The sequence below is a fragment of the Hemiscyllium ocellatum genome, chromosome 10, assembly GCF_020745735.1.
Source record: "Hemiscyllium ocellatum isolate sHemOce1 chromosome 10, sHemOce1.pat.X.cur, whole genome shotgun sequence".
Lineage (NCBI taxonomy): Eukaryota > Metazoa > Chordata > Chondrichthyes > Orectolobiformes > Hemiscylliidae > Hemiscyllium > Hemiscyllium ocellatum.
The window spans coordinates 98,097,824-98,124,840 of record NC_083410.1 but is presented as its reverse complement, the minus strand read 5'-3'; the positions used below and the strand labels follow the sequence as shown (position 1 = coordinate 98,124,840).

Below are 27,017 nucleotides of genomic sequence, written 5' to 3'. Positions count from 1 at the left end.
AGACTGGAGCGACTGGGCTTGTATACCCTTGAGTTTAGAAGACTGAGAGGGGATCTGATTGAAACACATAAGATTATATAGGATTGGACACTCTGGAGGCAGGAAACATGTTTTCGCTGATGGGTGAGTGCTGAACCAGAGGACACAGCTTAAGAATACGGGGTAGACCATTTAGGACAGAGATGAGGAGAAACTTCACCCAGAGAGTGGTGGCTGTGTGGAATGCTGTGCCCCAGAGGGCAGTGGAGGCCCAGTCTCTGGATTCATTTAAGAAAGAGTTGGATAGAGCTCTCAAAGATAGTGGAATCAAGGGTTATGGAGATAAGGCAGAAACAGGATACTGATTAAGGATGATCAGCCATGATCATATTGAATGGTGGTGCAGACTCGAAGGGCAGAATGGCCTACTCCTGCACCTATTGTCTATATCTCTTTTTATTTATATTCAATTTTTTTGCTTTATCTCTCTCATTGTTTCTTTTGTTTTATTTCTGTTTGTGTCTGAATTTTTTTTAGATTAGATTTCCTTCAGTATGGAAACAGGCCCTTCGACCCAACATATCCACACTGACCTTCTGAAGAGCAACCCACCTAACCTACTCCCCTACATTTACCCCTGACTAATGTACCTAACACTATGGGCAATTTAGCATGGCCCATCCACCTAACCTGCACATCTTTGAATTGTGGGAGGAAACCGGAGCACCCAGAGGAAACCCACGCAGACACGGGGAGAATGTGCAAACTCCACACAGATAGTCACCCGAGGTGGGAATTGAACCTGGTTCCCTGGCACTGTGAGGCAGCAGTGCTAACCACTGAGCAACCGTGTATTGTTTCTCTTTCTTTAAGGCTTCTGGTTTGACTGTACTTCTCTGTGCTGTCACCTCTTTTCCCTACCTAACTCTAGTTTGTATTTCAAGTGCCCTTCAATCCCTCCTTTTTTGCTATACTTTATCTCATAGAGTCGTAGAGGCCTGCAGCACAGATAAAAACTTTTTGGCTCATCACTTCTGTGCCAGTCAAAAACAACCACCTAACTATTCTAATTCCTGCAGTTGGCCCATATCCTTGTAAGCCTTGGTATCGCAAGTATACACCTAAATGCTACTTAAATGTTGTGAAGGGTTCTGCCTGTACTAGTCTAGGAGCTCTGGATTCCTAACACAGTGAAAAAAATTTCTCTCATCCCCTCTAAACTTCGCTCCTTAAATGAATGACCCCTGACCGTCCACCTTATCTGCGTCCCTCATAATTTTAAACACAACACTGATGATTCCCCTCTGTTTCCTTCACTCCAAAGACAACAACCCAGTCTGTCCAATTTCTTTCAATAACTAAAACGTTCCAGCCCAGGCAACATCCTGGTAAATCTCCTCTGCACCCTGTCTAGGAGGGATCTGATTGCACTAGAGAGGGTGCAGAAGAAACTTAGAATGTTTTCTTCCTCATATGCCACAGTGGCTCAGTGTTTAACACTGTAGCCTCACAGCGCCAGATACCCGGGTTTGATTCCAGTCTCGGGCGATTGTCTGTGTGGAGTTTGCACATTCTCCCCGCATCTGTGTGCATTTCTTCTAGGTGCTCCAGTTTCCTTCCACAATCCAAAGATGTGCAGGTTAGGTGAATTGACCATGCTAAATTGCCCATAGTGTTTAGGGATGTGTAAGCTAGGTGCGTTAGTCAGGAGTAAATGTAAAATAATGGAGAATGGGTTTGGGTGGGATACTCTCAGAGGGTTGGTGTGGACTTGTTGGGCCAAAGGGCCTATTTCCACACTGTAGGGATTCTATGATTCTATGATTTTCTTGATCAGAATGTGCATGATTCTTCTACCCCCACCTGCGATTAGAGAAAGGGAATCATAAGTACATGTCACTTTCTATGGCATTTGCACAATAGAAAAGGAGCTAGTGCTTGGGCTAGAGATTGTAGTTGTCAAAAAACAGATTTTTAAGTATTATTAGCATTGTCATTTGTTCACTGCAGTGATGTTTAGCTAGACTGAAAAGTGTAATGTGATTTTCAAATTATTGTAGTGAAAGTGAATGCATTTGTTATATGGAGTTATTATGAAATGAAACTGCTCCCCCTCACCTTGAGTCAAGGATTATCAGATCAGCCATGATCTCTTTGAAGGGTGGAGCAGACTGAATAGGTTGAATAGTCTAATTTTGCTCTGATGTCTTATAGTCTTCTGCTGCTATGATGTTAAAATTTCCTGTGTTGGCATTTGCTTTAAAATGTTCTGTCCAAAGCTTGAATAGTGCTGATTCCTTGAAAAATGGAGAATGCTAAATTTTGATGGTTTAATGTAGAAACAAATTAAGAAAAAAAACCCAGCAAATTATTATTCTGGTGTCTGATGTTGAGAAGTTTAATTCCTTTTTCATTTAAATAATTGACTCTTTGATATGTGAGTATAGTTTTCTTCAATGAGTTTGTTAATCAAAATTTGCTGATACTCTTCCATCAGGAGAACATGATGCTTCTTTATTTACCTCAACACGTGTCATCCTTCAAACTTTTAAACAAATTTCCGTATAGCTTTATTTGTCAATGCTATTTTGGAAGGGGATTGCAAAACTGCTTACATGTATGCTACTTAAATGCATATTATTTCTTGTACATATTGTTCCAGATGATTTCTGACAGAAATTTGCAAATTTTCTTTAACACAAGATTTAGCCACTAAATTATTCAGTGTTAAGAACTAGATATTGTAAACTGCTGATAAAGTTTAAAGGGATTATATGATAAATTTATACATCAAAGCCATGTGTACTCATAACACCATGGTCCAACTTAATAGGTATTTTGCTGCATGCAAGAAGTGGCTAGTTTGATGAATGCTGTTATATTCCATTACACAAATACTTCCAGTGTCCTGTGAAATTTATAACTATGTTTGATTTATACATTTAAACTTTCCTAAATGTTGGGAGTCTGAAGCACTATGTTGTGTATAATCTGATTTATATAATTCCTTTGATTGATACGCAAGAAAGCATTGCAAATTTAAAAAGATGTGGCTGCTTTTTAGCTTTTAGCATTCAGCTATAGCCATAAAATATTAGAGTAGGAAAGACAGTTGTTCAACTGGCTTAATGCTAACCATACTGTCCCATTTATAATTGAACAATACCAATTGGAAATTTCAACACTTCATTCATAATGAGATAGATGATACAAACAGTAGTTGACATGAAGATGAAAATCAGCCAGTATTTCTGCTGTTATAATAGTTAGCTAATGAAATCTGCACATATTATGTAAAACAAGGACAGGATAAAGCTTAGTTTTGATTATTTTTATAATCAAATATAAAATCCTTAAGTGGGAAGAACTGAGATTTAAAATAGCCATTGTAAGAATCTATCTCATCCTTTTGCGGTGTCAATTTTCATTAAACATCAGCGTTTTCAAACAACTTTTACATTAAATAATGGTTTTATAAATTTATCCATGCAACTTAATTGTTTGAATTTTTTAATAATTTTATGCTCATGAAACCTTGAAAGATTTGTATGCTCGATACCAAAAAATGTTGTTCCTGTCTTTGCTGCTTTTGAATCAAATGCTTTATTAGCGTTTCCACCTAATATTGTGACTTTGTTGTATTTCTAGTTTGATCGAGTGAGAGTTATCTACAAATACGCACTTGATAGAATTGCCAAACAGAAGGCTCAAGAACTCTTCAAAAACTATACTGTATTTGAGAAAAAGTTTGGGGACAGAAGAGGCATTGAAGATGTTATTGTCAGCAAAAGACGCTTTCAGTATGAGGAGGAAGTCAGGGTAAGATTCATTTTATCTTTCTAGATCTGTCTTACAAAAAAAACTTACCTTTTCAAAACTGTAAACACATTAGGCAGCATATGTGAAGGAACCAAGCATCTCAGCTGTGTAATTTCTGTCGAAGCCCTGTATAATTCCTGCAGTGTTGCATTACTCTTATGTATACCATTTGCCTTTCTAATTTGTTCTTCTACCTGCACATTGCACAATCTAAACCAACCCCCAAGAAACAGAAGACAATCAACCACAGCCACCCACTTCTGCAACCACCACTGAGGGTAGTGGTGATGGTGATCCTCTGTTCCTGCATTAGCCATATTTTTTCCATGTGATGTATTAAATTCACTTTAATTTAATTAATAAATATGATTTATATCTTCATTCACACTGAACTATACCTTGTGTCAGGCTTTTGGGTGATTTTTGAACAATTGTAAGTAATTTTTTTGCTGGTCTAGCCCTAACCCCACTTTTTCCATAGGCCCCATTATTTACGTTAAGAGACTTTGTATTAAGCGAGGTTTCACTGGAATGCAACTAAGGTGTTATAGGAGAACTATCTGTTGTTCATTTCAGCAGTGCAGTTTGGCTGTAACATCACTAAAGAATTAAGGAATGGGAGTTTGGAGAACACTTACCTCCATTGGCAGGGATCGATTTGCACACTTCATTCTGCACATGCGCCAATGTGCGCCAAAATTTCTGTGCCGTTCTGTGCATGCGCGACATCACTGCCAGTCTTTGTGCTGTTCTGCACATGTACCAATTTCTGCGCTGTTGTGCGCATGTCTGTCGCTAACCTTCCTTTTTCCATAGGTCCTATTTTTTCTATTTAACGATTTTCTATTAAATAAGGTTTAGCTGGAACGCAATTATGGTGTTATAGGAGAACTACCTGTATTTTAAAATATGTTTCCTCTTTGGATTTCCTGCATTTATGTGTATAGTTAGAGTCATAGAGATGTACAGCATGGAAACGGACCCTTCGGTCCAACCCGTCCATGCCGACCAGACATCCCAACCCAATCTAGTCCCACCTGCCAGCACCCGGCCCATATACCTCCAAAACCCTTCCTGTTCATATACACATCCAAATGCCTCTTAAATGTTGCAATTGTACCAGCCTCCACCACATCCTCTGGCAGCTTATTTCAATACACATACTACCCTCTGCATAAAAAAGTTGCCCCATAGGTCTCTTTTATATCTTTCCCCTCTCACCCTAAACCTATGCCCTCTAGTTCTGGACTCCCCCGCCCCAGGGGAGTCTATTTATCCTATCCATGCCCCTCATAATTTTGTAAACCTCTATAAGGTCACCCCTCAGCCTCCGACACTCCAGCCCCAGCCTGTTCAGCCTCTCCCTGTAGCTCAGATCCTCCAACCCTGGCAATATTCTTGTAAATCTTTTCTGAACACTTTCACGTTTGACAACATCTTTCCGATAAGAAGGAGACCAGAATTGCATGCAATGTTCCAACAGTGGCCTAACCAATGTCCTGTACAGCCGCAACATGACCTCCCAACTCCTGTACCCAATACTTTGACCAATAAAGGAAAGCATACCAAATGTCGCTTTCACTATCCTATCTACCTGCAACTCCACTTTCAAGGAGCTATGAACCTGCAGTCCAAGGTCTCTTTGTTCAGCAACACTCCCTAGGCCCTTACCATTAAGTGTATAAATCCTGCTAAGATTTGCTATCCCAAAATGCAGGACCTCGCATTTATCTGAATTAAACTCCATTTGCCACTTGTCACCCCATTGGCCCATCTGATCCAGATCCTGTTGTAATCTGAGGTAACCCTCTTCGCTGTCCACTACACCTCCAATTTTGGTGTCATCTGCAAACCTACTAACTGTACCTCTTATGCTCGCATCCGAATCATTTATGTAAATGACAAAATTTGCAACACAACAGTAAGGGTTGATGAGTTTCACTGGAGAAGCTTGTGTTTTAGTACAAAGAATCTTAGCCTAATGAGAGATGATTCCCTGAATTTGCCATGCTAGCCAAATGATGCAGTGGAGAATTGTTTTTGCCCGACTCTGCTGTTGTCTTATTTTGAGATCTCATGAATGAACTTGTGATCATGCTCAGTAGCTCTGTCTACATAGTAACGATGGTTAAATGATCACATTGTGGAAGGGAACTCGGATGCTGTCCCAGTCATGAACATTTTCTATAAAATGTAATCTTTTTATTGGCATGGAAGCAGAAAATAATCACACCATTTGGTTGGTGGCATTCATTAGCATGCTGTTTGTGTGGTTGGTGTGTGAGAAAAATGTTCTTTAAAATAAGTTTAAAATAATCTACCATATCAATATATTGTAACTAATTGAAGATCCTGTACATTTCTGAAAGGCGAATCCACATAATTATGATGCCTGGTTTGACTACCTTCGACTAGTTGAAAGCGATGGAGATCTTGATACAGTACATGAAGTATATGAGCGTGCAATAGCCAATGTACCACCCATTCAGGAAAAGAGGCACTGGAGGAGATATATTTACTTGTGGGTCAACTATGCTTTGTTTGAAGAATTGGAGGCAAAGGTACTGATTTGACTTCAATATGTGGACAATAATAATGCGAGGTTACTTTGCAGCTACATTTTCCATGGTTGCACAGGTTCTGTAGATAAAAACAGACAGACAACCTGCTTATCCGATTATTCATCAGGGAAGTTTTTTTTATATAATTGAAACACAGATTTTTTTATTTACTATTCTTCAACAATTTCTTAAACAAAAATGTGATCTGCTTTGATAAGCTGCAGTGCCAAAATTTGTAATAATGTTGGGAATATGATGTCACTTTCTATATTGCAGTAACTGCAATACTGTTTCAGACCAAAGTTCCACTCTGGGGAAAAAAAGACTCTCCGATCTGGCTTCCAATATTTCACAGAATCTAATTGTCTTTACAATGAAGTTCATTGAATAATTGTTCACAATATTTTCTGGGGTACAGATGTCTTTGCCTTTTTATTGCTTTTGCTTGATTTGAAATTAAAAATCGTGGTAATATTTTCCAAGTCAGTAGAATATAAAAATTGGCTTACTCTATAATTGGCTGCTACTTTGCTATAAGCCTGTTTCATGCTCCTCACCTAGAACAATTTCGTGTCCCTTATCCCAGCAGGCTAAGTTAAAGAGATTTTTGAGATGAAGTTAACTTGTAATTTCTCACACATATTTAGGATAGCTTAAATTGAGTAGCATAGGAATCGGCCAGTTCGCCACTCGAGTTTGTTCTATCTTTGTGTCAGATCATGATTGATCTGCAACCTAACTCCATATATCTGCCTTTACCCATATTCCCTAATATCTTTGTTAATAAACATCTATGCATTTTAGTTTTTAAATCACAATTGATCTAGCATTTGAAGAAAAAAATTGTGATATTTATGAAAATATTTTCTATAACTTCACTTTCTCTTCCTGTATAGGATCCGGAGAAGACTAGACAAGTGTATCAAGCATGCTTGGAACTCATCCCTCATAAAAAGGTGTGGCTGTGCAGTCCTGAGCTAATGTAATTAAATGTCCTTGTCTAAATTGAACATACATGGTTTCTGACAGAAGTACATCAGTTCAGCTGATTTCTTTCTCGTATCCAGAAAACATGTAGAATAAGATAATTCATTGCATCGTTTATCTCTGGAACCGCTAGCTTGGAAAAATGTCATTATCCTTTCTCCCAAAAGTACTTAGTTATTAATTTTGGCTCTGCATAACTTGTCTGTGCAAGCAGGTCAGTTCCAGGCTGTCAGCATATAATCCAGACTGAGGCTTCTATGTAGTATTTAGGAGGTGCCATCTTTTGAATCAGAGCTTACACCGAGGCTTTGAAACTTTGAAGGTCGACACTAAACAAAAATCATAGCACCATTCAAAGAGATGGGGAGTTCACTCTGTGGCCTGGCCATCATTTATTCTTCAAACATCATACTAAAATAAAAATTATTTTTTCTTATCAGTTTCCTCCTTGCATAATTCATCATTGCATTTCCCTACAACAATGACTGCACTTCAAAAATAGCTGAGGTCTTAAAAGATGCTATATAAATGTAAACTTCTTTTCTTGCTGCTGGAATTTACTGCGAGTAATCTGTCAGAATTGCTCTGAAATAAATCATTTAAATTGTATTTTGGCATTGGGTTTAAATCAAAATTGCCTGTGCATTTTCTAATTTGCAACTTGTTAAACAGTACATTGTTGTTGAAATTCCACAAGTATTTGGTATCTTTGATCTTTCTTCTCTTAAGGCTCTCCCTTTTGAAGGAACTGTAAAGGCTCTTCTGTTTTACATGATTCTTTAGTAAAGTAAAATAATGGGGAAGATTACAGATGATTGAGATGTTCACAACTTTGAACTATTCTATAATGTTCTGTTTCATACAAATTAAGGTCTGAACGTCATGGCACAATGGGCTTCAGATCCAAAATGATTGTGTCTCTCTCACTCCAGTGTAATTTAGAATAATTTAAAATACTGTTTCATGAATTCACTTTCACCTCTGATCTTAACATCTTGTGCTTTTAGTTCACGTTTGCTAAATTGTGGCTGCTATATGCGCAATTTGAAGTTCGACAGAAGAACTTATCTCTTGCCAGGAGGGCTTTAGTAAGTGCCAGACAACTTTAATGATTTATTATTTTGCAGAAATGTACCTTTATTAGCTTTTGGATATGATAGTTAATTTAGACACTCTTAAATTTCATATATATTTTCATTGCAGCATTATGCTGTTTTTCTGAAACATCGGCTATCACAGTGCTGGTTTTGGCAGATGTGTGCAACAATTAACAGCAGAATCCAGTTGCCAAGGCAATTGATTGACTTTCTTTGCAAACGTATTATTTATTTTCACCTATTTAGTCCACAATTTGTCCTGAAGACATGCATTACGTTTTGAGATACCAGATGCCCTTTATATGAAATTAGTATCAATAGATTGTACACCAGAGGAGGTGACAAGGCTGCAACTGACTCTGTCCTCAGCTAATATCCACGCACACAACGTGCCTTTATAGCAGGTGTTAAGTGGATAGCCGGCAGAGGAGGGAAAACCAACTGATTTTCCCATTCCCAACATGGAGACCCTGGGGCTAACTGCAGCAGCATTATTATCACCCAGATTGAGATTAGTTTAACTTGGCACAGATGGTAATTGAATTTGAGATATTGCCATACAGGGCTTGGCCTCTTAATGGACTAAGCTGCTGAATCTTCGGGGAAGCAAAATGCAAGATTTTACCAATACCAGGCATAACGTTATTTCCCCTCGAGATTAGAATGTTAAAATTACAAATAAGTTCTTGAGATGGGAAAGTACATTTAAGTGTAAGTTCTTGACACCACCCACCAGATCCCAAACCTAAAAATAAAATAATTTAAATTCCGTATTGCTGAGAGAAAAGTGCTGACGTCAGAATGCACTTAGTTCAACTATTAGTTCCATTAGACAACATCTATGTTTAAAAATGAACAAATGCTGAAATACTTTGAAACCAGTAACAGTTTGGCATCTAAAAGAAACAGAGAACCAGAAACTTGGTTATTTTCTCATTCTAGTTGTTAGTTGATCTGTGTGTAGTATTTTTGTGTTTTGGATATCTAAACTTTATAGAATTGTTTATTTTACTATTTCCCATCAAATTATGATTTTTCTTAATTTTTAAAGGACATTATAAAGTTGTCTGTCCTACACCACCATGCCATATTATGCTGCCTGCTTTTATTTTTGCAGCGAACCTGTTAACTAAAGCAGATTCTTTATTCTGGATCAGGAAAAACTGTACATTATTGCTTAATAATTTGTTGGAATGTTTCTTTCTACACATCTTCAGGGTACTGGCATAGGAAAATGTCCAAAGAACAAGCTGTTCAAAGGATATATTGAACTAGAGCTCCAGCTTCGTGAGTTTGATCGGTGTAGGAAACTCTATGAAAAATACCTCGAGTTTTCACCAGAGAACTGCACTACTTGGATTAAATTTGCTGAGTTGGAGACCATTCTGGGTGATATTGAACGGGCTCGTGCAATCTATGAACTGGCAATTGGCCAACCTAGGCTAGATATGCCAGAGGTAAGAGATTTGGTCAGTTCTCCAATGTCATTAATAATTTTGACAATTGCACATGCATTAAGCAACACATTTTGTAACAAGGCCATTACTTGCAATATCAAGTAAGTATTTAAGACAAATTTAGGAATTAGATGATTTCTCAACACATGCAGTAAGTAGTGATTAGCTTTTCAATGTATGGTTATAGCTGTGTTATTCTTAACTAATTCTTCATGGAAGAAAAGGAGATTTTACATTATGTACTTTCTCTATAAGTGTTTATTACCTTGACAATGTAAAGCATGGTTTTCAATCACTCATTCAGTGCTTAGAAATTGGTTACTTTTAAGACTGAATGTGCTTAAAACCCTTCAGTTATTCTGCTTTATATCTATAAGAGGTGATGTCGCCTAAATAAGGCCATGTTCAAATGACCAATCCACTAAATCAAATAGGAAGTTATGGTTCTTTCAGTCATGTGTCTGTAAAGATTCTGTATTTGCAAACTAGCTAGTCATCATGCTTTCAAACACTTTATTGAATTTTCACTAATAATAGATAACTTGTCAAGGAGAGGGATTCTTTTCACTATTAAACTGCAAACATCACCTATCATCTTATATCCGTTATAACCAGATAATCAGTTTAGGTTAATTTTCAAACAAATAAACACTGAACTTTCCCACTTCAGTTAACTCCAAGTGTGTTGATAATATCTTATTTCCTGATTTGTCAAACGATAATAAACTCGAGCGTTCAGCCTGGTTTGATAGTGTGAGCTCTTAAACTGGACCCATCTACAACAGCAAATTTGATGTGTATAAGCATTTAACATTATATTTCTGCAACTCATCTTAGGAAGTTTGATGGAAAATATGGAATGTAAGTTCCTTGCAGGTTCTGTCTGTCTTGTATCAGGGCAACCTTTCTATAATTTGTTGCCCCCTTTATCGTTTTTTTTCTCTCTGTGGAATTTGGGGATTTTCAGAGGCAGATTTACCCACCATCCTTTTTATAGTTTGAGTACTGTAAGAATTATGCAGGAAAGACAGGAAATAAGATAGTGGGAAAGAATTTCAAATATTAGTGCTTAGGCAGTCCAGGGCATGAGGGGAGTGTTTAAAATTAAGATTGCTGTCAAGAAACCAAGAATTGGTGAGTCCTGGAAGAGAGGCTATTATATAGTCGAAAGAGACTTCAGAAGTAGGGAGAGAGAGAGAGATCATGGGTTGGTTTGTAAACAAAGATGTTAATTTCAAAACTGAAGCTGTGTTCAGCTGGAAGCCCAGTGTAAATTGGTTAACAGAGGAATATCAGTGGGCAGAACTTTGTGCAAGCTAAGACAGGGACAGCAAATTTTGAATAGCTTCAAGTCTGGGAAAAGTAGCATTTAGGATACTGACCAAGAATGGGTGGGTATAAGTGAGTCCAGCAGTAACAGAAAATTGGATGAAAGTTTCTGCAGCTGATAAGCTAAGTAAGGTTAAAGTCAGGTTATAAGTCAGGGCTGGAAATAGTCTTGATTATAGTATAGATGGAGTCATAGTGACATACAGCACAAAAACAGATCCTTCGGTCCACTTCCATGCCTACCAGATATCCCAAATTAATCGAGTCCCATTTGCTAGCAATTGGCCCGTATCCCTCTTAAACCCTTCCTTTTCATATACCCATCCAGATGCCTCTGTAATGTTTAAATTTTGCTAGTCTCACCACTTCCTCTGGCAGTTCATTCCGTGAAAAAATTGCTCCTTAGGTTCCTTTTAAATCTTTCTCCTCTCTCCTTAAATCTAGTTTTGGTATCTGCTACCCTGGGGAAAAGACTTCGACTACTTACCCACTCTGTGCCCCTCATGATCTTATAAATCTCTAAGGTCACCTCTCAGTGCTGATGCTTGATCAAAAACAGCCCCAGCCTATTCAGCCTCTCCCTCCCTCTAGCTCAAACCCTCCAACCTTAGCAGAATCCTTGTAAATCTTTTCTGAACCTTTTCAGGTTTAGCAACATCTTTCCCATTGTAGGGATACCACAATTGATTGCTGTGTTCCAAAGGTGGCCAACCAGTGTCAAGTACAGCTGCAACATGACTGCCCAACTTTAATGCTCAATGCACTGACCAATAAAGGCAATTATACCAAACACCTCCTTCACTACCCTGTCTACCTGCAACTCCACTTTCAAAGAACAAAGAACTGCACTCCAAACTCTCTTTGCTTGGCAACACTCATGGAGTTATAGGAACATACAGCATGGAAACAGACCCAATGGTCCAATTCGTACAAGCCGACCAGATATCGTAACCTAATCTAGTCCCATTTGCCAGCACTTCACCCGTATTCCTCTAAACTCCTTCCTATTTACATACCCATCCAGATGCGCCTTAAATGCTGTAATTGTACCAGCATTGACCCCTTCCTCAGCTCATTTCATACATGCATCACCCTCTGCGTGAAAAAGTTGCCCCTTAGGACCCTTTTATATTTTTCCCCTCTCACCCTAAACCTATGCCCTCTACTTATGGACTCCCCACCCAGGGAAAAGACCTTGTCTATTTATTCTACCCATTCCCCTCATGATTTTATAATCCTGTATAAGGTCACCCCTCAGCTTCCACGCTCCAGGGAAAACAGCCCCAGCCTATTCAGCCTCTCCCTGTAGCTCAAATCCTCCAACCCTGTCAACATCCTTGTAAATCTTTTCTGAACTCTTTCAAGTTTCACAATATCCTTCTGACAGGAAGGGGACCAGAATTGCACGCAGTATTCTAGATGTGGCCTCATCAGTGTTCTGTACAGCCGCAACATGACCTCCCAACTTCTATACTCAATGCTCCGACCAATAAAGGAAAGCATAACAAACGCCGCCTTCACTATCCTATCTACGTACGAATCTACTTTAAAGGAACTATGAACCTGCACTCCCCAGGACCTTACCATTAAACTTATAAGTCCTGCAGTGATTTGCTTTTCCAAAATGCAGCACCTCGCATTAATCTAAATTAAACTCCATCTGCCACTCTTCAGCCCATTGGCCCATCTGATCAAAATCCCATTGTACTTTGAGATAACTTCCTTTGCTGTCCACTACACCTCCAGTTTTGGTGTCATCTGGAAACGTACTAATTATAACTCCTGTGTTTGCATTCAAATCATTTATATAAATGATAAAAAGTAGTAGACTTTTAGGTTCTTTTCCCGAGGTTTCTCACATACGAGATGCAATTCGCACACGTCAGCTTCTAACAGTTAAAGTTTATTAAAGTCAAAAAAGCTAGGTGACCCCCTTTGACACTTTTCACAGGCGTGCGAAGTCGAGTCAAAAGAGGCCCCGATCAAAGGAAACTCATCCGCTTTATACAAGTCAGTTGGTAATGCTCACTGGTACCATCTTTCTTAAATAGTGGCACCATGTTAGCCAACCTCCAGTCTTCCAGCACCTCACCTGTGACTATCAACAATACAAATATCTCACCAAGGGGCCCAGCAATCACTTCCCTAGCTTCCTACAGAGTTCTAGGGTATACCTGATCAGGTCCTGGGGATTTATCCACTTTTATGCGTTTCATGACATCTAGCATCACCTCCTTTGTAATATGGATATTTTTCAAGATGTCACCATCTATTTCCACACATTCTATATCCACCATGTCCTTCTCCACAGTAAACACTGATGCAAAATATTCAATTAGTATCACTCCCATCTCCTCCAGCTCCACACACAGACTGCCTTGTTGATTGTTGAAGGGCCCTAGTCACTCCCCAGGACCATACCATTAATTATATAAGACCTGCCCTGATTTGCCCTACTGAAGTGTACCATCTCAAGATTATCTAGAGTAAACTCCCATCTGCCGTTCTTCAGCCCATCTGATCAAGATCCTGTTGTACTCTGAGGTAACATCCTTCGCTGTCCACTACACCTCCAGTTTTGGTGTCATCTGCAAACCTACCAACTCCGATATTCACATCCAAATTATTTATATAAATGACAAAAGCAGTGGACTCACCACCGATCCCTGCTGCACACCACTAGTCACAGGCCTCCAGGCCAAAAAGCCACCCTCAGCCACGACCACCCTCTGTCTTCTGCCTTCATACCAATTTTGTATCCAGATAGCTAGTTCTCCTTGTATTCCATGTGCTCTAATCTTGTAAACCAGTCAATCAGCAGAACCTTATTGGATGCTTTACTGAAGTCCATATAGACAACATCCATGGATCTGCCTTTATCAATCCTCTTCGTCACTTCTTCAAAAAACTCAATCATTAGTGAGACACGATTTCCCATGCACAGAGCCACATCTAGTATTGCTAATTAGTCCTTGCCTTTCCAAAAACATACCATATATACTAGTGTACAGGTCAAATTTTTAAGGCTATTTTTAAAGGTTCAATTTAGAGGTTCGACTAATACGTGGACACAAATTTTGAGGGCTGAAATTCATGCTGCAGTTTGTAATACTGTATTATTAGCAAAAGTCAATTTGATCACACAACTAATCCCAGGTAAAGAAGAAAAACACACTGAATTATGGTAAAGATAATGACTGGATAAAAGCAAGAGACCAGTATGAAAAATTAACGTCAAAATTCATTGAAATCCTGGAAAATCACACTGTTCAACATTGCCATGGCCTGGTATAATGGCACACTTAAAATGAAACATTTATGAAATTCTGAATTGTGTGACCGTTTTCAACTTCCCTGCCAAACTCTTCTGTTTCCCTCCCACTTACTCTCGTATGTTATGAATATCAACACCATTAACAAATTTGTCAAAGAATTAAAGATATACTGGTGTGCAGCTAATATATCTCACTTTTATTCTGATATAATGGCACAATTAAAATGATTAACTTTTTAACAATATTATTTTTTGGATGTATAGTGAACAAAGTGTGATAAGTACTGATAGACCTAGTACCAGTCTGAATGAATAAATGAATCAAAACATGCTGTAGTAAACCAAGTGAGTTGAGTAGAGTTTTGAATGAATTGATACACAATATAGTAAACAAAGAGTGATCAGTAGAGTCATAGGTATGAATGAATGGATGCAATTTTAAGTGGGTTAATCGGAACAGGCAGTTTTCTTTATAAGAGGTTTAGAATGATCTATCTTGTGTATACGACTTATACCTCGAGATATATCGAAAATACAAGATTCTTTAGCCAAAAATAATAAGGATCGACCTATATGTGAGTATATATGGTGAATTGTATCCCTCAGAATCCCCAGCAACAACTTGCCTATCACTGATGTCAGGCTCACTGATCTATCATTCCCTGGCTTTGCCTTGCCACCTTTCTGGGAAGCTCATTTCAGGACAAGATATAATGTGATCAATCTGACTTGGACTCCTAAGCACTTGGGAAAGGGAGAGTGATAAGAGGAACTGAGTTTGCAGTGTTTCAAAAAGTAATGGCTTCATTCTTTCCACTGTTTAATTGGATGGAATTTCTACTCATCAGGTCTTGGATGCTGTTCTTGCGCCATCTTGAAAACATCCATTAACCTGAAACAAAACCAAACACTGCTGGACAGCCTCTATGGAGAGAAAGCAAAGTTCATGTTTGAGGTCCAGTTACCCTGCTTTCTCTCAACAGGTGCTGCCAGACCTGCTTAGGTTTTCCAGCAATTTCTGATTTTGTTTCTGATTTGCAGCATCTGCAGTTCTTTGGTGTTCTATTAATCTGATTTATGTATTTTGTCCCAGAGTGGAGAAAACCCCAGTTTTTAAAGCTGTCATTATAACAATGAGATTTCGTTCATTATGTTATTTTGGTTTATCTTTGCGGTTGCCATGACCCTCTAAATTGTACAAATCTAAAGAGTCCTCCTTGTGATTTTATATCCAATTACCAAAGATCTCATTTACCTTTTGTATTTATGTCACTAAATATTTTCTTTTTGTGTAATATTGGCTTTCAATCCGTTCTCAGAGTATCATATTTAAGACTCCTTTGCATTAAATAACCAAGCAGCAGCTCACTCTAGTAATGTAGCTGTCTAATTAAAGTTGCGTGTTTTCTCTGGCTTTGCTTAGCTCTTGTAGTAACTGGAAATCCTAAGATAAATGTAAACTATTGTCCTGTGTATTTGAGCTTTTGTTCTCTAGCACTCACTCCATTTCATCTTTCAGATGATGTTTGTTCCCTCAACCCAGCCTCCTGTAAAACTCAATGAAATTAAGAGGAATATTAGATTTAGAGAAACTGCCATTTCGTCACTCCGTTGGTTTTGTGTATGATCCTGCCATAAAACTAATAGAAAATAAAATTTGAATTTATTTTTGTGTTGCAATTTCTAACTTAGTCCTTTTAAATATTGCATTTAGTTCATGGCATATTGTAACTGCTCAAATACCAAGTAATACTGCAAAAGCAAGGGTTTCAAAAATTGCAAATTTGTACTAGTTATGATATTAGAGGGCATTTTTAAAAATTCTATAGTATTTTGAGTTTATTTTTGCTTTTGTATTTCTTTATCAAAAATCTTAACAGTTAGCTGCTGTTTTAATGAAACGTGCTATGCCAAAATTTTGTAAAATGTCCTTTTTCAGCTCAGTCACATGTGATTAAAAGAAAAAAAGCTTTGTGACTGAGTTACTGAAGGAATATTTTTTCCCTCCTAAAAGACAAGATTGTGGTGTTTAAATATTTTCCTGAAAGGTAATGAATGAAGACAACAAATAATAGTTTATTTAGAGATTGATAAGGGAACTTTGCAACACCTCAAATATTTATAAAAGCTCCTGTGTTATCTCACATACGTTACTTCAGATTATTACTGTTGGAGGATTGTACATTTCACTGATCTGATATTAGTTACAAGGCTTCATCTTCTGGAAGCAGAAGTCTTGTCAATACTTTGAGAAAATGGTGCAAAGTAACTACACCTCATATTGTATCTTATTGTTTTGACTGTTAGTAACAACTTTCATAAACCAAAGTCAAGTACAATTCATAGTATAAAATGAAGATCTGTACTTCTTATTTCAAGACTGTATACCTTCAAGTTGGTCTTGGGTCAGTTCAATCTTTTTTTTGGACTGTAAGAATACAAGACACATTAACACCCTATAATTTTTAAAGTCCAGAATTCTTGAATGTTAACAACTTATAATGTTTTTCTTAAAATACCAAATTATGTAATTTTATTAACTGCATTAATTTTCAGGTTCTTTGGAAGTCTTATATAGACTTTGAAATTGAGCAAGAAGAATACGAAAGAACAAGAAACCTGTACAGGCGCCTACTTCAACGTACACAGCACGTTAAGGTATGCTACTTTATAGTTAAGACCATTATACTAATCTAGAATTGTGACACCCGTTATAAAATCATTGGCGTTGGAGCTAAAGTAGACCATACAGCTCCTAGAGAGTCTGCTCCATTGTTCGTAAACATTATGGTGATCTTAGACTTTGGTTCCAATTTTTCATTAATTCTCAAATCCACTGACACTGACCTTAGATTTCAAGAATCTCTTCTTGAGTATACTGAACGATTGAGCACCAAAGCCCTCTGTGGATGACAATCACCTTTTGAGGAAAGAAATTTCACCTCATCTCAGTCTAAAATGGCCACCCTTATCCTGAAACTATTCTCTCTGCTTCAAGTTTCAGTAGCCAAGAAAAATAGAATCTTAGGATTCAAAAGGATGAGCTCTAATTCTTGAAATTAGGTCCTTTGTACGCAACCTCTTCCGATTGGACAACCTCCTCATCCCAGGAATTGAACTGGTGAACATTCTTTGCATCTAGGTTCAGAATGATAACTTGCTTTAATAAATGAGAATTATATAGAGTCATAGAGATGTACAGCATAGAAACAGCCCCTTCGGTCCAACTCGTCCATGCCGACCAGATATCCCAACCCCAGCTAGTCCCACCTGCCAGCACCCGAACCATATCCCATGACTTTGCCATTAAGTGTATACGTCCTGCTAAGGCTTGCTTTTCAAAAATGCAGCACCTCACATTTATCTAAATTAAACTCTATCTGCCACTTCTCAGCCCATTGGCCCATCTGATCAAGATCTTGTTTTAATCGGAGGTAACCTTCTTCGCTGTCCACTGCACCTTCAATTTCGGTGTAATCTACAAACGTACTAACTATGCCTCTTTTATGCTCACATCCAAATCATTTATATAAATGATGAAAAGTAGAGGACCCAGCACCGATCCTTGTGGCACTCCACTGGTCACAGGCCTCCAGTCTGAAAAATAACCCTCCAACACCACCCTCTGTCTTCTACCTTTGAGCCAATTCTGTATCCAAATGACTAGATCTCCCTGTATTTCATGAGGTCTAACCTTGCTTACCAATCTTCCATGAGGAACCTTGTCGAACGCCTTACTGAAGTCCATATAGATCACATCTACCGCTCTGCCCATATCAATCCTCTTTGGTACTTCTTCAAAAAACTCAGTCAAGTTGTGAGACACGGTTTTGCATGCACAAAGCCATGTTGACTATCCCTAATCAGTTCTTGCCTTTCCAAATACATGTAAATCCTGTCCCTCAGGATTCCTTCCAACAACTTGCCCACTGCCGACGTCATACACACTGGTCTTTGGTTCCCTGGCTTATCCTTATCACCCTTCTTAAACAGTGGCACCACATTAGCCAACCTCCAGTCTTCCAGCACCTCCCCTGTGGCTATTGATGATACAAAAACTCAGCAAGGGGCCAAACAATCACTTCTCTAGCTTCCCACATGTTCGAGGGTACACCTGATCAATTCCTGGGTAGTTATCCACTTTTCTGCGTTTCAGGGCATCCTGGACTTCCTCCAATGTAGTATGGACATTTTTCAAGATATCATCATCTATTTCCCTACATTCTATACCTTCCATGTCCTTTTCAACAGTAAACACTGATGTAAAATACTCGTTTAGTATCTCTCCCAGCTCCTGCGGTTCCACATAAAGGCCGCCTTGCTGATCTTTGAGGGGCCCTATTCTCTCCTTTGTTACTCTATTTCCCAAAGCTATCTCATGTCCCCTTTTTGTCTTTCTGATTTCCTTCTTACGTATACTCCTACTGCCTTTATACTCTTCTAAGGATTCATATGATCTATCTTGACACATGCTTCCTTCTTTTTCTTAACCAAACTCTCAATTTCTTTCATCATTCAGCATTCCATTTACCCACCAGCCTTTTCTTTCACCCTAACAGGAATATGCTGTCTCTGGACTCTCGTTATCTCATTTCTGAAAGCTTCCCATTTTCTAGCCATCCTGCGAACATCTGCGCCCAATCAACTTTTGAAAGTTCTTGCCTAATACCGTCAAAATTAGCATTCCTCCAATTTAGAACTTCAACTTTTAGATCTGGTCTATCGTTTTTCCATCACGATTCTAAAACAAATAGAATTATGGTCACTGGCCCCAAAGTGCTCCCAAACTGACAATTAACCCTTAACTCTATAGCAGTTCCAGTCTATGTTTGGAAAGTTAAGATCCTCAACCATAACCACCCTATTATTCTTACAGATAACCAAGATCTCCTTACAAATCTGTTTCTCAATTTCCCTCTGACTATTAGGGGGTCTATAATACAATCCCAATAATGTGATCATCCCTTTCTTATATCTCAATTCCACCCATATAACTTCCCCGGATGTATTTCCGGGAATACCCTCCCTCAGTACAGCTGTAATGCTATCCCTTATCAAAAATGCTACTCCCCCTCCTCTCTTGCCTCCCTTTCTATCCTTCTTGTAGCCTGGAACATTAAGCTGTCAGTCCTGTCCATTCCTGAGCCACATTTCTGAAATTGCTATGATATCCCAGTCCCATGTTCCTAACCATGCCCTGAGTTCATCTGTCTTTCCTGCTAGGCCTCTTGCATTGAAATAAATGCAGTTTAACTTATCAGTCCTACCTTGTTCTCTGCTTTGTCCCTGCCTGCCCTGACTGTTTGACTCCCTTCTTTTCTCAACTGTACCAGTCTCAGATTGATCTCTTTCCTCACTATCTCCCTGGGTTCCACCCCCCCCACCTTAATAGTTTAAATCCTCCTGAGCAGCTCGAGCAAATCTCCCTTCCAATTCAGGTGCAATCCATCCTCGTACAGGTCTTCTACCCCAGAAGAGATTCCAATGATCCAAAAACTGTGAATCCTTCTTCCATACGCCAGCTCCTCAGCCATGCATTCACCTGCTCTATCCTCCTCTTCCTAACCTCACTAGCTCGCAGCACCGGGAGTAATCCAGATATCACTACTCTCGAGGATCTCCTTTTTAAATTCCTGCCTAACTCTATATTCTCCCTTCAGAATCTCATCTTTTTGCCTTCCAATGTCATTGGCTCCAGTGTGTACAATGACCTCCTGCCCCTTGAGAACATTCTGCACCCTCTCTGAGAGATCATTCTGGCCCCAGGAAGGCTGAATTACTTTGTTCAAAATGTTAGATAATTTAATATTAGATAATCTCCTAATCATATGAATTGATGGCTATTAAAATCAAAGAATCACATTGTATAAAAATGTTAGGGGCAAAGCAATGCTTGGAGTTTTCATCAATGTAAGATCAAAACCAGAAAATATTGTTGTTACCGACAAGTGAATGAGTTGTAATCTAATTTTACTATTAGGTAACTAGTATACAGTTCCATAAATTTTACACTATCTGAACCTGATTGATTAGAAACTACTTTATAATTTTCTGCTATGTTACTCCTGAAATAGGCACCTTTATCACATTCATTATTGTGCCACTATGGGACTGGAGGAAATGGAAGGAGATTTTTAATCCATGCTATTGTATTTTTGTGCTGTCAATCTTTTGAAATTACAATGAATGTTTCTGTTTGTGTAGGTATGGATCAGTTATGTTCAATTTGAGCTTTCTGTGGATGTGCCAGAACGCATATCCAGATGCCGACAAATTTATGAGGACGCTAACAGATCTCTACGGAACTGTGAGGAAAAAGAAGAACGACTCATATTCTTGGAGTCCTGGAGGGACTTTGAAACAGAATTTGGCACAGAGTCTTCACAAGAAAGAGTGCGAAAACTCATGCCAGGACGTGTCAAGAAGAGGAGAAAGCTGCAGGCAGAAGATGGGGTAAGGCAAAGCATCCGTAAAGTTGCTTGTATTGGTGACAAAGGGGGAAATCTCATTGTTACTAAACTAATGGCCAAATATATAATTAACTATAAACCTGCCTAAGTATTGTGGAGAACTGCAAAAGATCATGCAACAAATAGAGGTGATTCTTTTCTTTTAATAAAAGTAAATGTCCCTGAAATCTTGGCTATTTACCCATCTTATTTTGCAACCAATGATAAATTGTCTCTGGTTTTACAGAGGCTTAGTGCTCGGGAAACTTGCCCCTTTTCAAAGAAATGTAAAAATAAAGCGGATTGATTATTTTGGAATCCTGAACGTAATGATATTAAACTTGACAAGATTTCACTAAGTAACATTTTCCAATCATTTTCTTAATTTACAGACAGACGCTGGTTGGGAAGAGTATTACGATTACATCTTCCCAGAAGATGCTGCCAATCAGCCAAACCTCAAACTACTTGCAATGGCCAAGCTCTGGAAGAAACAGTTGCATGATGAGAAAGAACCAGAAGATAATCCTGACAAAGATACAGATGAAAAAGAGACTGAATCATGATGTATGGACAATCTTTACAGAAACCTTCCCCGCTCTATTGCTGTTCATTTTTTCCACTTTTTTTCCAAAATATTTTCTAAGTTTTTTTGTACAATATTTCAAAAGCTCAAACTGTCTTCAAAGTGCGTATTAAATGAATTTTTGTACACAAGGTTTATTTTTCTATATTGTGCTATGCTATAATTTCTCATTTACTATTTTTAGTTGTGATCAGAATAACTTCCCAGCGAGATACTTTCTACAGCCGACCCTAATTTGCCCATTGTTTATCTGTACTTAAATTTAAAACTTTGAGATCAAATTTGAAGTGTTTAAATTTAAGGTTTTAAACTCCCAGTATTCTGTTGATGCCTCTGAACTATGAGTGCAGGAACCCAAACACTGTGTTACCATGTCTGTTCGTATAGAAGGTCTAAATGGTCATCCCCATCTCATTCTTTATATTGGACTGCTCTGAATTCGACCACAGAAAAGTAGCTAAAATTAGGTGTTCTTCATTCTGTTCTCATTGCTAGTGTGTGGATGCTGTTTTCCTTACTGTGCAGTAAGTTCACTGGGAGCAGAGAAGATCCAGTCAAAGCTGTGTCAGGGTTCAAGGTCTAGGAAAATTTGTACAAATCTTTACAATTTTGAGAAACTGTGTGAAGGCATCAGTAAACTTGATTGTCGTCATCTCCCAGTATATTGATTTGCAAACTAATTATGTTTGAAAAACTGACCATTTCCATATTTGAAAAGCTGCAAAAAGATGGCTGTCCAAGGATCACCTGACTTCTGTTCTCCCTGCCTTCAGAGAGAACAAAAGAAACCAGAATTATATTGATTCAATTACCGTTCCTCAAATGCATTCAAAAAAGTCATTTAAAATTGCATGGGTCATTGAGATACAAAGATTCTCAAAGCATATATGGTGCAACACGGAATATATACTTGACCTATCCGCCTTAGTTGAAAAATGACTTTAAACTGATGATCACATGATGAGATAGCTTCTGTTTGCTTTTAAAATTAAGAAAGAAGCAGTTTGCAGACAGTTCTATCAGAAAGCCATTAAATGACCTGCAAGTCAACTAAGCCTAAAGATTTTTACCCCAACCTCTTCCAACCTCACATTCACCTGAGAGCCAACCTCCTGGAAAGTCAGCTACAGAAAGCCTCAGTTTACTGAGGATCCTGTACTTCACAAGCCCTTTACTTCAGCTAAAACATCAACTCAACAAAGAAACTACAGGCCTGTTATGAAAAGTACTGAGATAATTGTACGCTACTTTTTCCTCCATCTGCATCTTTTGTGCAAGTTTTCTGAGTTGTGACATGTTTTTAAAAACATTTTTAAACAAAGTTTGCTGGTGCAGTTGTTTAAATTGGAACAGTCACTCACTCAAGAGGGTAAGGAACACACCACCAATAGGTGAGCAAGAAGACATTGATAATGGTGAGGTTCCCAATTGACAATATTTTAGATCTTGAATAATTTGTAACTAGATTGACTGACTGTTTTCACAATGATAAATTCCGCTACCTTGAGCACCAAGTAATTGTATTTTGCAAGATGTACGTTACTTGGACAAATAGTTCCTTCCCTCTTACTCCCAGATAAACATTAGTTGTACTTAGAACATCAGAATAATAGATTCTAATCTATGTTTGGAGAAACAGCGTTTCACCATACCTACTGTCCCAAGTTGAACTTGGTCTCTCTGCAATGAAAGTTGCATTTGAAAGAAATCTAGGACCTGGCCTAGAGCTCCAGACATCCCTCCGTATCTTTTTACCTATGCTCACCTGATGGTTTGCATTGTTCTTAATAGGCTTTGCATGTAAATTAATCATTGGAAAACACAGGTGATTTAATGAGTGGGCGGCACAGTGGTTAGCACTGCTACCTCACAGCGCCAGAGACCTGGGTTCAATTCACTCAGGTGACTGACTGTGTGGAGTTTGCACATTCTCCCCGTGTCTGCGTGGGTTTCCTCCCACAGTCCAAAGATGCGCAGGTCAGGTGAATTGGCCAAGCTAAATTGCCCGTAATGTTAGGTAAAGGGGTAAATGTAGAGGAATGGGTGGATTGCGCTTCGGTGGGTCAGTGTAGACTTGTTGGGCAGAAGGGCCTGTTTCCACACTGTAAGTAATCTAATCTAATCTAAAATGGTGGCTAATAGACTCTTCCATCATTGAGGATGGTGATATTTGTAGAACCTCCTATAGTGAGTTGTTTAATTGCACACCACCATTCATGACTGGATGTGGCAGGACAAGGATGTTGCCAGGGTTGTGGGTTTTGAGCTACAAGGTAGTGCTGAATAAGCTGGATTTTTTCTTTACCCCAGAGCATCATATGCTGAAGGGTGACTTTATAGAAGTTATAAAACCATGAGGGGCATGGATAGGGTGAATAAGCCAAGGTCTTTCCCCCCCCCCCCCCAGTGTAGGGGAGTCCAGCATCTTTGACTGCAAAGTTCAAATCTGATCTGTTGGTTGTGGAATCACTTGTCTGTCACTTGCTGATTTATGCTGTGTAGCATGCAAGTAGTTCTGTTTGGTAACTTCACCAGGTTAACATCTCATTTTACAGAATGCCTGCTGCTGCTCTGGGCATGTCCACCTGGACTCTCCATTGAACCAGGGTTGATTCTGCTGGCTTGATAGTGGTGATTGAGTGGGAGATATGCTTGACCATGAGGTTGTATATTATGCTGGAGTACAACTCTGCCCACAGCACCTCACGAAGGTCCAATCTTGAGTTGCTACAGCTATCTGAAGCCTATCCTATTTATCACAGTAACAATGCCACACAACATGATGGAGGGTATTCTCAATGCAAAGGCAGAACTTTGTCTCCACAAGGGCTCTCACAGACAGATGCATCTGCAGCCGGCAGACTGGTAATGCTGAGATCAAGTATGTTTTTCTTTTTGTCCCAGTCTAGCAGCTATGTCCTTTTGGACTCGACCAGCTTAATCAGTAGTGCTACTGCCAAGTCATTTTTGGTAGTGGACAATGAAATCCTTGCCATGTCTGTCCTGCTGTTGGAACAGGACACAGCCCGAGATGGTGTCTCAGATGTATGACTATGTCAGGCTGTTGCTCGACTAGTCTGTGAGACAGCTGTTCCAATTTTGGCACTAGCTCCCAGCTGTTAGTAAGGAGGCCTTTGCAGGGTTGGCATGGGCAGTCAAAAATTGAAAACCTGCCATAGAAATCTTAAATAGAGATGTGGAAGAAATAGGTGTAGGAACACTAAACGGAATCAGTTTAATATGAATCACTTCACAAGTCTGTGTCCTTCATAATTCTGCATAACCAATCAAAAAGTTTCAAACAAACTCCTTTGTTGTTTTAATATTAACATGAAAGACCTATTTGGACTTTGTTATTCTGGTTCCCATGTGGGATAATGGGCAGCAACACTCTATAACCAACCTTCATAATGTCTTCACTCTAGCCCTAGTAGTGTCCCATTTTTAAAGGTGCACCTTTAAATTTATTTGGTCAGATAGTCATAGAGATGTACAGCATGGAAACATCCTTTGGTCCAACCTGTTCATGCCAACCAGATATCCCAACACAATCTAGTCCCAACTGCCAACACCTGGCCTGTATCCCTCCAAGCCCTTCCTCTTCATATACCCATCCAGATGCCTTTTAAATATTGCAATTGTACCAGCCTCCACCACTTCCTCTGGCAGCTCATTCCATACACACAACACCCTATGCTTGAAAACGTTGCCCCTTATGTCCCTTTTATATCTTTCCCCTCTCACCCCCTAGTCCTAGACTCTCACCCCAGGGAAGAGTCTTTATCAACCTCTATAAAGTCACCGCACAGCCTCTGATGCTCCAGAGAAAACAGCTCCAGCCTATTCAACCTCTCCCGAGAACTCAAATTCTCTAACCCTGGCAACATCCCTGTCAATCTTTTCTGAACCCTTTCAAGTTTCACAACATCTTTCCGATAAGAAGGAGACCAGAATTGCATGCAATATTCCAACAGTGGCCTAACCAACGTCCTGTACAACTGCAACTGCAACATGACCTCCCAACGCCTGTACTCAATACTCTGACCAATAAAGGAAAGCATACCAAACACCACCTTCACTATCCTATCTACCTACAACTCCACTTTCTGGGAGCTATGAGCTTGCACTCCAAGGTCTCTTTGTTCAGCAACACTCCCCAGGACCTTACCACTAAGTGTATAAGTCCTGCTAAGACTTGCTTTTCAAAAATGTAGCACCTCACATTTATCTAAATTAAACTCCATCTGCCACTTCTCAGCCCATAGAGCCCATCTGATCAAGATCCCGTTATAAATCTGAGGTAACCTTCTTCGCTGTCCACTATACCTCCAATTTTGGTGTCATCTGCAAACTTACTAACTACTTACATCCAAATCATTTCTAAAAATGATGAAAAGTAGGTGGACCCAGCACCGATCCTCGTGGTACTCCACTGGTCACAGGCCTCTAGTCTGAAAAACAACCTTTACCACCACCCTGTCTTCTATCTTTGAGCCAGTTCTGTATCCAAATGGCTAGTTCTCCCTGTATTCCATGAAATCTAACCTTGCTAATCAGTGTCCCACAGGGAACCTTGTTTAATGCCTTACTGAAGTCCATATGAATCACGTCGACCTCTCTGTCCTCAGTCCTCTTTGTTGCTTCTTCAAAAAAAACTCAATCTTCTCTGTAAGTCCCAATTATGTTTCATACAGTCATGTTAATTCAACTGCCATTCCAACATATTTTCCCAGTCTCCAATATCTGTCCATGACACCCTGCAGGTACCTTTAATCAGGCTTCTCTATTGATGAAGGTAACTCTGTGTGGGATGCGCTGAATTCTTATGTAGGCAGCACTGGTTAAAGATGCCCAACTTAAAAATGATGCCTTTGTTTGTTCCCATCCATATCCTGTGGTTGGTACATGGCAGATGTCAAGAATCGCAGCTTCATGGACATGCTGATGGTGCTAGACTAACTACATCATAGCACAGCACCTTAACTCATATTTTTATCTTTTTGCCCTCTTTCCTGCCAGAGTTTATTCATCTGTGAAAAATCGGCCAATGTGAACCGCCCCATTTAACTTCCCACACATTCTAAATTTAGCCAACTTCTTAAACATTTTGCCAATGCATTTTGCCCATGAACTATCATAGTGTCATAGAGATGTACAGCATGGAAACAGACCCTTCGGTCCAACCCGTCCATGCTGACCATATTTCCCAACCCAATCCAGTCCCATCTGCCAGCACCACACCCATATCCCTCCTAACTCTTTCTATTCATGTACCTATCCAAATGCCTTTTAAATGTTGCAATTGTACCAGCCTCCATCACTTCCTCCGGCAGTTCATTCCATACACGTAGCACCATCTGCGTGAAAAAGTTGCCCTTAGATCCCTTTTATACCTTGCCCCTCTCACTCTAAACCTATGCCCTCTAGTTCTGGATTCCCCGACCCCAGGGAAAAGACTTTGCCTATTTATCCTATCCAT

The 27,017-nt window shown here is 39.1% G+C and overlaps 1 protein-coding gene across 1 annotated transcript in view; it reads left to right on the top strand.

Moving 5' to 3' along the window:
- Positions 1 to 21,639, top strand: part of crnkl1 (crooked neck pre-mRNA splicing factor 1) — a 36,068-nt gene extending 14,429 nt beyond the window's left edge. The window contains exons 7-14 of the mRNA XM_060831065.1: positions 3,628 to 3,798; positions 6,168 to 6,359; positions 7,256 to 7,315; positions 8,354 to 8,434; positions 9,661 to 9,900; positions 17,060 to 17,161; positions 20,708 to 20,956; positions 21,345 to 21,639. Coding sequence (XP_060687048.1) covers positions 3,628 to 3,798; positions 6,168 to 6,359; positions 7,256 to 7,315; positions 8,354 to 8,434; positions 9,661 to 9,900; positions 17,060 to 17,161; positions 20,708 to 20,956; positions 21,345 to 21,518 — 1,269 coding nt within the window. The 3' untranslated portion in view covers positions 21,519 to 21,639. The remainder of the gene's footprint in view (positions 1 to 3,627; positions 3,799 to 6,167; positions 6,360 to 7,255; positions 7,316 to 8,353; positions 8,435 to 9,660; positions 9,901 to 17,059; positions 17,162 to 20,707; positions 20,957 to 21,344) is intronic.
- Positions 21,640 to 27,017: the final 5,378 nt, after the last annotated feature.